The sequence below is a fragment of the Tachypleus tridentatus genome, chromosome 1 (genome assembly GCF_004210375.1).
Source record: "Tachypleus tridentatus isolate NWPU-2018 chromosome 1, ASM421037v1, whole genome shotgun sequence".
NCBI lineage: Eukaryota > Metazoa > Arthropoda > Merostomata > Xiphosura > Limulidae > Tachypleus > Tachypleus tridentatus.
The window spans coordinates 64,020,037-64,035,725 of NC_134825.1; the positions used below are offsets into that span (position 1 = coordinate 64,020,037).

The window sequence follows — 15,689 nt, forward strand, 5'->3', positions numbered from 1 at the left end:
GCAAGGCACCGAAGACCACTCATTTCCCAAAAACTTGATTTCCGGACCACAAATGAATTAGGAACAAGAATGTACTTGTTAATTTTGTTGATTGTTTTTTAGAATTTCGCGCAAAGCTACACGTCCCTAATTTAACAGTGTAAGAGTAGAGGAAAGGGCAGCTAGTCATCACCACCCACCGCCAACTCTTGGACTACTCTTTTACCAACGAATACTGAGATTGACCGTAACTTTATAATGCCTCCACTACTGAAAGGGCAAACATGTTTAGTGCAACGGGGATTCCAACCCTCGACCCTGAGATTACGAGTCGAACGCTTTAACCCACCTGGCCATGCCTGATCTGGGTATAACTGCTAGTTCTTGAGGAAGACTATTAGGCTTGCTGCATTTTATGTAATTTTCTGACAGTTTTGCAACAATGTACTCATACTTGACACTAAATAATGTTCATCACCCTTGAGGATAAGGATTTTATTCAAATTCTAGTTTTAAAATGAGATATTTTAAAATTGATATGAGATTTTTACTAAAGAAAAAATATTTTTAAATTTGTTTTTAATTGTTATTTATATTTAAAATGTACTCCTTTTTGTAGTTTCTATTAGTGAGATATGAAACATCATTTTTGTGGAAATTTCAATGTTTACTGATTGCTAAACTATAGGCACCCGCTACTACAGCGGTATGTTTCTGAATTTACAATGCTAAAATCAGAGGTTCGATTCCCCACGGTGGGCTCACTAGATAACCTGATGTGGCTTTGCTCTAAGAAAACACACACACACTAAACTATAAAAATACTGCTTATTTATAAAAAACATTACCCAGTTACGTGCGGTAGTTTCCAAGATCTGAGTTTTGGACGTATACTTCGCAAGCTCCATTATAATAAGATTATTAAAATACTATTTTATCATATTTGTATATTACTTTTCTGTGCCCTTTCAATTTCTAAAATGTAATTTCTGTCACTTTGATACTTCTTCTACATTTAAAACTTTATACACACGTTTCAACAATGTTCTTTTTAATAAGTGGCCCGGCATGGCCTAGCGCGTAAGGCGTGCGACTCGTAATCCGAGGGTCGCGGGTTCGCGCCCGCGTCGCGCTAAACATGCTCGCCCTCCCAGCCGTGGGGGCGTTATAATGTGACGGTCAATCCCACTATTCGTTGGTAAAAGAGTAGCCCAAGAGTTGGCGGTGGGTGGTGATGACTAGCTGCCTTCCCTCTAGTCTTACACTGCTAAATTAGGGACGGCTAGCACAGATAGCCCTCGAGTAGCTTTGTGCGAAATTCCAAAACAAACAAATCTTTTTAACAATGTTTTTAACACACTTCACGGAACGTGAATGTAATTCTTAATCTGTGCATTCAAATCCTTCAACGATTTTCACTAAATATTCCTTTCATGCAACAAGCTTATGCTGCCTGACGAAGGACTTATGCCCAAAACTTTGCGAGCAATAACAGTAATAAAAATTTGTGTTATAACCATGAGTTTTTAATAGTTTTGAATATTTTTTTCGATACCGATTGATGGCTTATGGGATCAAGCATGGGAAATAAAAAGGAGAATTCAAACTCAACTACCTGAGAGGGGCTGAATCTTCATTTGAGAAAGAATGGAGAAAACTAGGCACGTGTTAACAATGTATGTTACGTTTTCTTTATGAAGACATTTAGAAGAAGCATTCTTTTCAGCAGGATAATTAGCTGCCCAGGAAGCTAATATCTGTCTTAATAAACTGAGGGGAAGTATCATATCTCGACCACCACACTTCTTTGAGGGATGGTATTAACAAGAAATAGTTAAACTGTGTAAGATACCAAAATCTTGTTTACTGTGGAAGTTTCTCAGTGCAGAAATCAGATTATTTGCTTTTTCAGTTACACAAGACTAGACAAACTCTGAGGGTAAATTAACTCTCTTCATCCACAGAAAAAAAGAAAGAAAAAGAAAAATAAGTTAGATAGCTAACTGGTATAATTAACAGTTACTAAGAGAGAATCCAATAAAACTGAGAGTTTGTTTGTTTTTTAGAATTTCGCGCAAAGCTACTTGAGGGCTATCTGCGCTAGCCGTCCCTAATTTAGCAGTGTAAGACTAGATTTTTTTTTTTGAATTTCGCACAAAGCTACTCGAGGGCTATCTATGTTAGCCGTCCCTAATTTAATAGTGTAAGACTAGAGAGAAGGCAGATAGTCATCACCACCCACCGCCAACTCTTGGGCTACTCTTTGCCAACGAATAGTGGGATTGACCGTCATATTATAACGCCCCACGGCTGAAAGGGCGAGCATGTTTGGCGCGACGATAATGCGAACCCGCGACCCTCAGATTACGAGTCGCACGCCTTAACACGCTTGGCCATGCCGGGCCAAAACTGAGAGAATCTGAGAATGAGCTCTATAATTATCAGAAAGTACAACAGGAACAACATACAGTAAAATAAGAACAATGTGCCCCATTAAACAGTGGAGCTAAGAAACAGTGTGTAGAGTCACAATGATATTCTATTTGCTCGATTATAATACCATATGGGGCATACATGTGGCGGTGGGATAATAAGCACCCACTGAGGTATATTATGCCACCAGATGCCATCCTTTATCCAAATTCAGAGGACATCATGTCTAATCAAACACCAATGTCAGAAGTGGAATGATACAATTCAGAGATAGGCACTAAGACTGTCAATATGCTTGTAAGGTCTGAATAAGTATTTTCAAAACACGTATAAGATTAGCTATGAAAGAGAAACTATGGCAGATATGTTTTGTCCGTGTGTTTGTTTGTTGGTTTTAAGGAAACTTACCTGTTAAGATTTCCACAGGGATTGAAGTATAATAATTTGGAGATAAGTAGAAGTACTAAACTGAAGAGACAGCAGTATCATATAAATAAAACTGTAAAAATATATGTATAGTCGTCCACATATCAACTTACAGAATATGCTCTGAGGGGCATCACAACTAGGATGGCAAAAAAAGATGTAGTAGACTTCAATACTGTTCTTATAACTAACGTTCAGAGTGGTCTACAAGATATAATGGCAGGGAAAAGGTCCAAGGAGACATGCCCACCCCCTTCTACAAATTAACGAAATAAAAGAGAAACAGTTAGATGTCCTTTATATTACCATATACTATAAAATATTTGATTGGTCTATTATTTACCAAATATCTCTTTCAAGGTTTTACTAATAAACACACCTGGAGTCTATAGCAATCTGGTCACAAACTCATTCAATAAGTGGTTATTTTTAAGCTAAGAAAACAACATAAACGTCAATTATTAATTGTTGTCATGGCAAAAGTTTGCCCCTTAACATATTCCAGACACTCTAACAATGTGTTTAAACTCTTAAGGATTTGTTTTCGTCAAAGTTGGTGTTGCTTAGGGTACTTGCTACCGTTATAAACTTGTTACAGAATTGATTTTGCATTGTTTACAATTAGCTTGTTTGTTTTTGTTTTTTGAATTTCGCGCTAAGCTACACGAGGGCTATCTATGCTAGCCGTCCATAATTTAGCAGTGAAAGACTAGAGGGAAGGCAGTTAATCATCACCACCCACCGCCTACTCTTTTATAAACGAATAGTGAGATTGGTCGTGACTTTATAACGTCCTCACTGCTGAAAGGGCGAACATGTTTGGTGCGACGGGGATTCGAACCCGCGATCCTCAGATTACAAGTCGAACGCTTTAACCCACCTGGCCATGTCGTGCCATACAATTAGCATTCTCATGAGAAAGATGTTTTACTCATTGTTGTAATCCAGGCTTTTTGGATTATGTGGCAAAAAATAATTCCAAGTCCAACCTGTTTAACGATAACAAATGAATTTATTTCCTCAATAACATTTGTTACAGGCTAAGCCTACTTTAACACAAGCTGTAGACCTAAGTTCGCAAATAATGTTTTAACAAAAATTACAAGATAAATGATTCAAATGCCTTATTTACGTATGATAACCTAATTTGTAGAATTCCTCGGCTATTCGATCGAGTAATTGAATGGACGCGATAGCATACTGATTACTCACTACTCACCGAATCTTCGCAGTTACTGATATTTGTATTTGTAATGTACCCTTATCTTTCACATTTTGTGACATTTCTGAATAATTAGATCGACATGGCATGGCCAAATGGTTAGGGCGCTCGACTCGTAATCCGATGGTTGAGGGTTTAAATCCCCGTCACACCAACCATACTCGCCGTGAGCAGTGAGGGCGTTACAAGTTACGATTAATCCCATTATTCATTGGTAAAATAATAGCCCAAGAGTTAGCGGTGGGTGTGGTGACTAGTTGACTTCATTGTTTAACACTACTAAATTAGGGACGGCTAGTGCAAATTGCCCTTGCGTAGTTTTACGCGAAATTCAGAACAAGCAAATGAACAAAGGGAAAGAGATCCCACAAGCTGATGCATAGCTGTTAATCTAATTACCACAAATGAGCGAAAAATTAAAAAAGCTTGAGTACAGAGTGAGCTCCTGGTGGAGATTAAGTCCGCCATATGAGAATGAATTTTACATTTTTAGAACTTCATTTAATGTGTCTTTCAACATTACGCAGTCCTTGGTGCTTGTAGCTAGCTAAATAGTTACACAGTATGTTCCAGAATAATCCATATTGGGCAATTCAGGCATGATTCATGAGTACCTTTTTGTCCGTTTGAGATCACACCAAGAGTAAATAACTAGGGTTATTTTAACGTTTTGTGAGAGAATTACGTGTTTAATATCATATGATGAAAAGTAATAATCACTGAGAATCATGAGATTTTAGCAGCCAGGCATGAGAGCGCAATCTGTGATCAAATGCGCGAGTCTCACGCAATACGCATGAGAAATGACAGATATGTTGGTACCATTGGTGACAATTTAGAACTATAGCACTCTTTTTGTCTACATTGGTCATATGCTGATTAAAGATGGAATACCATGAGACTGAGACAAAAATATTATATAAAGTGTAAGATCGATTTAATATCATGAAATAAGTTCTAACTTACAGGCACCTAAACAATAGAGCAGAAGTAGCACGTACTTTTGATTTTTAATTTAGTATACACATACTATAAGTCAAAAATATAACAACTATTTTTTACTGACGCAAATATTTTTCCCTTCCCGCTTTCCAACAAAGTTAGTTAGGCACTTTTGTTCTGGCCAATAGGAAGATATTTTTAAACTAAACTGATAATTAATCGTTCTTTTATAACAACATTGTTGTAAGGAGTTGGAAACTTGAACCATCCGTAAGACGATGTGCACGAGACTGGAAATTTTTTAAATATCAATTATCTGAAGAATGCTACAAATCAGTTAAAAGTGAATTCAAGTTTTTGTTGTCTCGTATGAAAGAAAAACTAATGAATATTATAGCCAGAAGTTAAAGGACTTCGGACAAGTTGCAATACGTCTCAACCTGCAAAATGATGTTATTATTGGAAATATTGAGGGAGAAAGAGAAAGAAGAAGGCAGATAAAGACATAATTAGAAAGGTGTAAAAGTTATACAGGTACCAACAAATATATATAGCAAATCGCACAGAAGATCTAATACAAAGTTTAAAAATAATAAAAAACAAACAAATACTAAATACAATATTAATCAAATCCGGCAAATAAAAATTTGATACAAAGTTTCAAGCCTAAACCCTTCTTTAGGTGATTGTTTATTTATTTATACACCGTTAATAACTATAAAGGATTTCGACATAGTTTATCAGCATGCTTTGTGTCTGAGCGCTTTTGGATTACATTTATACATATATATGTGTGTGTCCCCACGATGTCTAAAATTAAAATATTCAGTCCTACTTAAAAGTTTTAAATATGCATTGTAATTATGTAGAAATATTATAAGCGAATAAATCAGTTCGTATGTAATAACATTTCGTTAGAGGGCTCCGAAAACTAGGGGTACACATCATCAAGTTATGATAACATGGTTATGTATTCATTTTGAACAGGATTTAAAGTTGTAGAAAGCTGATTGTTTTCTCGACTTGTAAATTCTGATTTTTAAGTATTTTGCCGAAGAGTTATATTGTTGGGCTAGACTGAGTACAGTTTTAAGATGTTTTCATGGTTAAGTAGAAATGAGGATCGCAATAAACAACCAGAAATTTTCGAAACTGTTGTTGAAGGTTTGAAGAAAGTATATAAAGCGAAGGTCCTGCCGCTTGAAGACACCTATTGTTTTCATGATTTCCATTCACCACTTCTTGATGATGCTGATTTTGATGCAAAGCCAATGATCTTACTAGTTGGTCAGTATTCCACTGGAAAAACTACTTTCATTAGATATTTGTTAGAAAAAGATTTTCCAGGTATTCGAATTGGACCAGAGCCTACTACCGATCGGTTTATTGCAGTTATGTATGGAGAGCAAGATGGTGTTATTCCTGGAAATGCATTAGTGGTGGATCCAAAGAAACAATATAGACCACTTTCAAAATTTGGAAACGCCTTTTTAAATCGATTCCAGTGTTCCATGGTAAAGTCAGATGTTTTGAAAAGTATAACAATTATCGACACTCCTGGTATTTTGTCTGGAGAGAAACAACGTGTTGACAGAGGCTATGACTTTACTGGTGTTTTAGAATGGTTCGCAGAAAGGGTAGACAGAATCATTCTACTCTTTGATGCTCATAAGTTAGATATTTCTGACGAATTTAGACGGAGCATCGAGGCTTTAAGGGGTCATGATGATAAAATTAGAATTGTTTTAAACAAAGCTGACATGGTAGACCATCAGCAACTCATGAGAGTTTATGGTGCTCTGATGTGGTCTTTAGGAAAAGTTCTTCAGACTCCAGAAGTAGCAAGGGTTTACCTTGGATCATTTTGGGATCAACCTTTAAAATATGATATCAACAGAAAATTATTTGAGGCAGAGGAACAAGATCTTTTCCAAGATATCCAAAGTTTACCGAGAAATGCAGCCCTTAGAAAGTTAAATGATTTAATTAAGCGTGCTAGACTTGCCAAGGTATGTATGTGTAGGCCCTCTCTTTTATTGTAAATATAATGTAATAAAAATATGTTTTGGTTTATACAATACATAATAGTTGTCACTTGCATGGAAGTTTTTTAGCCTAACTTGAAATTTAATGTATAGAAATAAAAGGAAATTTTAACTGAGAAGGTAGTGAGAGTAACCCTAGATTTCCAGAGCATGTGGGATTGGTATAACCTAGCAGTTAGCATGACCATACTGATAATTCAAAGATTCATGGTTTTGGTACAGATCCTGCAAAGATACACATTGAAGCTGTGAATGCATCATGAGAGTTAGAGTCATATTTCACTATTTGATCAGAAAGGAGTAGCACAAGAATTGATGATGAATGCTGTTTACTAACTGCATTCACTTTAGTTATTCAACATTCATATTAAAATATGTAATTGTCAGTATATTATAAAAATTTGTTGCATTCATTTTCATACATTCTTATCAACTTCTCAACAACTATGACAATAAAAAAAAAACCCACAAAACATTTAGTCCATCTTTGCTGTCTCTGATCTTCATCCCAAAAGAAAAATACATATGAAACTTACTCTTTATTTTTCAAGAAATCAGTGCTTACTCTCTTAATCTCTTGTAAAATACCAACCTTAATTACTGCTGATAGCAACTGATTTCATAAGCTAATAACCTATTAGAAAAATAAAATTGTTTTACCTGTAGTGTAGCTTGTGTTTTCTCATCTTATTGTCTTCACAACTTAGCATAAAGAAATTAGTGACATTGATCCTATAAGTCTTTCATATAATCTTGCAGACTTCAATAACATCACACCTTGCCTTTCTTTCCTTAACAGAAAATAAGTTAAGAAATCTTAAACTGTCTCCATAAAATAACCCTCCATTTTTTGAAATAATTTTAGTAGCCCTTCTCTGAATTCTTTCAAATAAGTTATGATGCCATTTTCCTTTATTAGTAATAGGTGCCTTTAATGGCTTTGTGGTAAGCCTGAAGGCTTATAACATTAAATTGGAATTTGATACCCATGGTGGTCATAGCACAGACAACCTCTTTTGCTTAATGACATATATAGTTTTAGTGCTAGATTTATCTGTAAGCTGTGAAATAGTTTATTTGCAGTAAATATATAGGTATTGGTTACTAGATTGGAAATTGAAAGTAAAGCCAATTTTAGTATGATTAAAGTTATAGTTCAGAGGGTAAGTGGAATGGAATTTGTGGGACATGATAGATGCTAATAGTTGGTTGTTTTTATGGGTTTGATTTGATTTGGAATATTAGTAAAGGTATGGAAAACATTATCACTTCATCAGTTATGACTGTTAATGTTGTTTATGATGTTAGGAAAACATGTTCACAAATTTATTTAACACAAAAGTATGATATCCTGTAACCTAAGTGCATTCAAAAGTTTCCACCTTTGGAAGCACTTGGGTTATAAGGGAATTGTATTTATGTGATATACTGATAATTTAGTTAACTTTAAACACTGATTAAGTCCATTGGACCAACCTCATAACCATTTGTACTCATTACAGTTTACATACCTTCTAATATAGTGTATCTTCACAAAATTTGGTAGACTTCAATAAACATAACAAGAATTTTACAAATGAAAACCCAGATTTTTAAAGAAAATACTTTTTAATACTTTAACCTGCTGGGGCATAAGAGTTAATAATGAATACTACTTTCCAATCAGAGCAACTTCTCTACATGGAGCAAAGCGAAAAAATCAACTTATTACATTTGTATTTGCAAAGATGAGAATGTTTTAATTCACAAGTTGAGTATCCTTGTTATTAATAATATTTAACACCAATCCAAGTTAGCTCCTGTTATCCATACATGGTTCACATGTTAATACAACACTGCATGTTAAATTAAACCACTTCTGAAAAATTCAGGGATCACCCTGGTTATATACACTTGGAACATGCATGTCTCGTACAGTTTTAAACAATGTGCAAGCTAGACCTTCAGTTTTATATTAAGACTAAAAATTTTGATCTCTGGGCAATTTCATTTCTTTTCATGTAGGAAAGATCACAGAAATGCACGTCATCCTGGATCTGTGTCCTCATTTTTACTTGCATCATTCCCTTACTGTAGCATAACATGGTGCTACTTGGTACCTTTGGGCTTATCTCATTTCCTACAATCACCCTGTTGAAAACTACATAGAAATCCTTTTTCTTCTGTCTAACACTAATTTCCAAAACATACTTCTAATGTATTTGTAAAGTACTCCATTTTTGCAATTATACCACTCCAGAAGACAGTATTCCATAAGATGACCACCCAGTAATCCATAAAAAAAGCAACAGAACCTTAACTGGAGTAATATTTGAATTTTTCATATTTTGAACCCTGTTGTCTAGATTTACTTGTGAAACGTCTTCCAGTCTTTTTAATGAAATGCTGTTTTGGGTTTCTAGATTTTAAGCCTTCAGTAACTTAAAAAAAAACATCAATCATTTCCCTCTGAAACTCTTCTCTCCAGCAAATACACATGAAGAGTTTTAACTTTGAACATGTATGATAATCCATGCAAACTTGAAATCATCTAGATACCTTTATCTGAGCTCTCTTCTCAACTCAGCTACTTTTCTTAAAAAGGTTGACCACAATTGAATACAATATTTCAAATGGGGTCCTACTGATGACCTTCTTATTCACATACTCAGTATTTCTAAGTAAATGTTGTAAGACATTGTTTGCCTTATTACTAACTGATATACAATGTCTTGGAGGCTATAATATATATGCTTAGATTATTTTTTGTTATCAACTTTGCCTGATGCTCCCTTAACGAGGCTACAAGACCAATTCATGTTGTAATCAATATGTATACCTTACCTTTAAGATTAAATGCATATGACAGCTATTAGCCCAACTCATAAAATAACTCCACTTTCTCTGCAACACCTCAACATCTTTAGTACAGTTTGAAATTCTTTTTTAATTGTCTGACCTCTTTTTTTTTTATCAATGTCATAAAACAAAAAGACAAATATCAAAGAGTTTGCTAGAAACACTGAGATGTATAATGTTTCATTTATAATAATTTTTTATTACCCATTAATATGTAAACCATTTAACAAGTTTATCTCTTGTCCAAGCAGATGCAACCTTTGTAAGATGTTGTATGGCACCTTGTCAAAAGCTTTATGAAAGATCAGGTTCACCAAATTCACTGCATTACTCATGATATTCCCTTTCTGAATTCATGCTGACTATTTGTGATATTTTTAGTGTAGGTTTCTACCTCTGATCCCAAGATGTCAGTGGTTACTTGAATAGTACAATGGGTTGAAAATGCTTCTTCACTGTTTACTAAAGAATTAAACATTCTAGTAGATGTACTTTACTGAGTCCTTACATCAAATACTAAATTTCAAGGCAATCTGGTAAGAAATGTACAAGATATAAAATCTCCAATTTTGATTGAAGTTTGTTTTTCTTTTCTTCACAGTCAGTGTTTGAAAATTTTATTTGATAGAAAAAGATACTTAATTCGTATGAAGTTTTTCATATTTGGTATATTAGTAGATTCTTATAATTCACAATTAGCTCTCACATTTGGTCTAAATATAAGCTACATGTGCAAAAGTATTCACAAAAGCTGCTTAAATTTATCAACGTTTTGTGCACACTTCTGCAGAAAGTCACATGAACTATTGATCTACATTTTTATTGCTTTAACAAAGATTAAAAATGAACCATTTTTAGTATGTTATAATTTGTTGTAAATACAACTGATTTAGAGCAGCAAAACTTAAGTTGAAAGGATGTACAGATATGCAAGTAATGGTCAGGCCAATCAAACTCGATTAGCAGTTTCTAGTGCAAGTTTGCAAAAGATTCATAAGAGTTGATGGTTATTATTGATTATTCATTGCAAAGTTTTCACCAGAAATTTATTAAATATTTTGAAATTATCCTAATTAAAGAGCATTATGTGAATTGCTGATTTCCAGAAAAAATTGAAACAAAATTATAACATTTTTTATATTCATCTGATCAAGCTTTAAAATATTGAGAAAGCTGTTTTGAAAAGAAAGACCCATTATACCCAGATTACATTCAGATTTAATCAATCCTGTTAGGAAACTAGTAATGTCTAGTGTCATAAGTAGTTTATTTTACCAAGGTACTTCTCACAAAGAACAGATTGATAAGATATGGCATCTAAAAACCATTACTGGTGTAATAGGGAATGCACAGATCACTTGATTTTGAAGATTTAAGGTGTAAAGAGAAAAATCTGAAGGCTGCTTATTTTTCTTTTTTTTGGCTATAAAATCTAAAATAATTTGTCTTTGAAAGTTTTGTCCTTTAGTAACTGCAGTGTCTTCATCTGTTTTTTAAGACACAGACAATCAGTAAATATAAGAAAAAGGCATTAGTTTCTCAATTGAGATTATTTTTTCTTGTGAAGAAAATTGATGCTCTAGAAGAAGAAGGAACTCAATATTCTCTGATTGGAAACATAAATCAAGAGTGTGTTATAGAAAGAGGTGAAGCAAGTTTGGAAATGAACATCATTGAAACTTTCATTTTAGCTACAGTGTTAAATGGAAGTGTGGGTACAGTTTTCATAATTGTTGAAAAGGATAACAGGAAAATTGATATTTACTATTTTCATTTTTGTAAAATATTGAAAAATATAACACATGACTTGTTGTCTACTCGTTTTCATCATAAAGTTTTGAAAAAGATACAAGGGGTAATGGTATACACAATCCATCAATGAGAAACATTGTAAGCACCCTTGCACATCATACTTTCAACCAAACATATGCTTCCTGGTTGCCTTTTTCACTTCCATTCTTGGGTGTCTAGATGTAGATTTAAAAAAGTATTGGTAGTAAATTTATATATATATATATTTTCCATCTCTATATATAAAGAAATTTAGTATACTCCCAGTAATTCTTGTATGTGCTATATATATATTTATACACACTGCATTAATTTTTTTTCTTTTGGCATTGTGCATTTTCTTCCCTTTCATTTATGAAAGTCTACTATAAAAGTTTTTCTTATGTAAAAGTATTGTTTGCTAGTGCCTACATCACATGCCATGTCAAGTACAGGTACATGTGTAAAAGTGACTTCAACCACTTGAAAAAAAAGTATCAAATGATTGGCTGCTCTTATGACTTCTGTCTCATCAAAAGTGGCATTTCTTACAGTAGTCAATTCCACAACATGGTTGCTACATATTGATAGTGTTTATGAATTTTTTAAACATCTTGCCCCTTAGAACTTAAATAATATGCAGATTGTCCCACCTTACTTGATTCAGGTAGTATTCTCTTTATAAAATTCAAGGATTATATGGTCGCCTAAATTTTGAGATCACCATTTAGTTATGAAGAATTTGTCATTTTGTCTAGATATTCTACAAAATTGAGTATATTAAAATTTTGCTGTCACTGTATCAGATGTAAGTCAGTGTTCTTTTGTTTGAAAGCAATGAAGAATCTTTGAATATGTTTAAAGAGACAGCATGGGATTGGCTTAACAAAGAGGAAAAACTCAAGACAATATTGATTTCTCACTTAAGAAACATGACGAGATCCTTTTGTAGACAATATAGAGGATCCATTGTGACCTTAAAAACAAATTTGGAGCTATTTTATCAGCTCAAACTGCCAGTTACAGATTTGTGGTGGCTGTTTTGTGGTCACAGAAACTTGTATCAGAATCCTGTGGATCTAGCTTCATAAGCTATTTTATTAATATTGGGGACAATACCATTTTGTTTGGATGTCCCTGTTTTTCACAGTTAAGCTTAGGTTACATCTTGACTCCACAATTCACCATGCTAAAGAAATGCAATCTATGAAGCATGTTCATCATTCAGTATGACTTCACAACTGCTATGTTGGTGTATCTGGCATGTTCTAGAGCAGCAGCATCTTCAGTGATAAGAATAACCATGTGTTCCAAGATGGCTTTTTAAAAGTTGTGAATTAAAGGTGTGAGGTCCTTGATTGTTTACCTGGAGTTACACTCATGCTCCATTAATAATGACTTTATCTTTGTAAATAATAATGCTTGTCCCAAATTACTTTTAGCAATGAAGGAATTCCTTCAGAAAATGACTTGTCTCTATGAAATGGCCAACTCTTTCTATAAATATGAACCAAATTAAGCATGTTTGGTTTTCAGCAAATGTTTTGGCCTTCTCTGTCTACTCCATGATTTTCCAGAAGAAGGAATCACCTGCCACAGACTCATCACAATTATGTGGCGAATATGCTAGGTAATGGTGAATACTTTTATGGACATACATGCTGTAAATAAGACTTCTTTCATTATTTGTTATTTTTTAGCCAATTAAAAAAATGTTTTATTTTTGATATCTTCTTTCATGTTCTGTTGTGTAAAAAATACACTGGGAAAACTCAGTACAGTTTGTGTTTGAAAATGTAATAGAAATAAAGTTCACAACTATTAGTGGTCACTGGTCCTCTAATATTTGCTACATTTATTTAAAAGTTATCCTTATCACATTTTGAAACGTATATGTATATTTTCTCAGTCTCATTATGTTTGTGTACTTGAAATAAAAAGTTGAAAAAAAAGAGAGGTAAGTAAGACAAGGGTGCCTTATGTTCATTCTGCTGGAAAAATCACCCTTTTGGTGACAGTAATCTCACTGTAATCTAAATTTAGTATTTTAGAACAAGTTTTTGGATCCAGATTATTAATCTATGCATTGCTATAAAAATTTAGAGCTTTAAAGAATCTTTAGAACAAGTAGTTGAAATTTTAAAATTTGTCATTACAATATGGTTTCAATCAAACAATACATGTATTATGTTTCCTTCTGTGGACAATCCCAGCTTAGTGGAACTTGTACTTGGATCCATTGGGCCACCCTTTTACCCTTTATTCTTCAGTCAAATATATATAGGCAATGTAACATCTGGTCAGAAACAAAATAAATCTGAAACATGCTATAAGTTGCAGTACTGTTGTGTTTTAAATTGTGTAAATAATTATTTGTAAATACTTTATGTAAATTGTAAGAGATGCACTTATTTTGGTTAAGTTGTATTAAGAAACTTAGTTTTACATTAACAGGTTGTTTTATTTTTTTAAATGTGAAGTTATATCAACAGAAACTACAAACCAAATATATAAACAACTATAAAATGTAACGTATCTTTTACCCTATTATGTAGCAAAACGTAATGAATGTTTGCTTTTGTTTCTGATGCATATAAACTCAATGTTTTCTGCAGGTACATGCTTACGTTATTGGTATCCTTCGTAGAGACATGCCGTCTGTTTTTGGGAAGGAGAGCAAGAAGAAAGAGCTTATCAAGAACCTGAGCAATGTGTATGCAGAGATTCAGAGAGATCAACAAATTCCTCCAGGTGACTTCCCAAACCTGAAGGAAATGCAGGAAAAATTGACTGACTATGATTTCACCAAGTTTCATCACATTAAACTCAAGCTTATAGAAACAGTTGACAGGATGTTAGCTGAAGATATTTCTCGGCTTATGAGTATGATTCCTCACGAGCAGATTGAAAGCACCAGTAATGGTAATGTTATTGGAGGAGCTTTTGAAGGAGTGGCAGAGCAGAGCCCCTTTGGCTACGGGCGTGGTGAAGGGGCTGACGCTGGCTCTCTGCAACAAGACTGGATTGTTTCTAAAGAGCGGTTCAAGTATGATGAAATTTTTGAGAGTTTGAACCCTGTAGATGGGAAAATATCTGGAGCCAGTGCTAAAGCACATATGGTAAATTCTAAGCTTCCCAACTCTGTGCTGGGGAAGATCTGGAAGCTTTCTGATCTGGATAAGGATGGGATGTTAGATTCAGATGAGTTTGCTTTAGCTATGCACTTAATTAATGTTAAACTTGAGGGTCATGACATTCCAACAGAGCTCCCAAAACATCTTATTCCTCCAGGAAAACATAGCTTTGTAGCTTGACCTTTCAAATTAATAATGTCCATTTATTTTTGTCTGTGCTATGATAAACTTATTTATTAACTGAATGACAACTACATGAAACCTCATTTATTTGTAGTCTGTAAAGATCGTTGCTTACAAGTAAAAGGCTCACAAACTTTGTTCAGTGTTTACCATTTCCAATACCAAAGTTTTACAGTATATATATATATATATATATATATATAATCTCTTAAGTGCTTGCATTGGAGACCCATAAAGTATATATGCATAAGTATTTTTTAAAGGCTTTTATATTTACTTGCACATTTGAAATTATTTTATATTAAACAAGAAATATACAAGGGTGTTCGTCTGAATCGTGCATTAGACTGTATAGCATAGTATTGTTCTGTAATAGATATTTTTAATATAAACAGATGTGTGATATTATAAATTGTTTTTAAAGGCATTTTTTTGACTAAAATCAAAACTGAAATTTTGTTTTATTATTTTCTGTTTTGAGACCTAGACTCAAGTAATTTTATGTATATTTTTTGGTGATGTACTCGTTTTATGAAGAATAAAAAATCTCAATAAATAATTTCATTTGGTTAATTTTGTACTGATTGACTCACACAAAAAGATTAAAATAATTGCAACTTTTATTAGCCATGTAAGTATCTCACAATATAAATATAAAATCATGTAAAGAAAGAACTAAGTATTATAAGGTTGGTAAAGTTTCTACAACTGGATTTT

At 33.6% G+C, this 15,689-nt stretch overlaps 1 protein-coding gene across 1 annotated transcript; it reads left to right on the plus strand.

Annotated features, from left to right (window-relative positions):
• Nucleotides 1-5,917: 5,917 nt before the first annotated feature.
• LOC143250541 (EH domain-containing protein 3-like) lies at nt 5,918-15,531 on the plus strand. The gene is made up of 2 exons (XM_076501251.1): nt 5,918-7,011; nt 14,271-15,531. The coding sequence occupies exons 1-2, from the start codon at nt 6,097-6,099 to the stop codon at nt 14,967-14,969; spliced, it is 1,614 nt and encodes a 537-aa protein (XP_076357366.1). The 5' UTR covers nt 5,918-6,096; the 3' UTR covers nt 14,970-15,531.
• The last annotated feature ends 158 nt before the right edge of the window (nt 15,532-15,689 follow it).

What these genes read in the sequence shown, in the direction of transcription:
- LOC143250541 (XM_076501251.1), top strand. Translation starts at nt 6,097, where the DNA reads ATGTTTTCATGGTTAAGTAGAAATGAGGATCGCAATAAACAACCAGAA. An exon ending in AGCGTGCTAGACTTGCCAAG is followed by an intron (nt 7,012 to 14,270) that starts GTATGTATGTGT and finishes TGTTTTCTGCAG; the next exon opens with GTACATGCTTACGTTATTGG.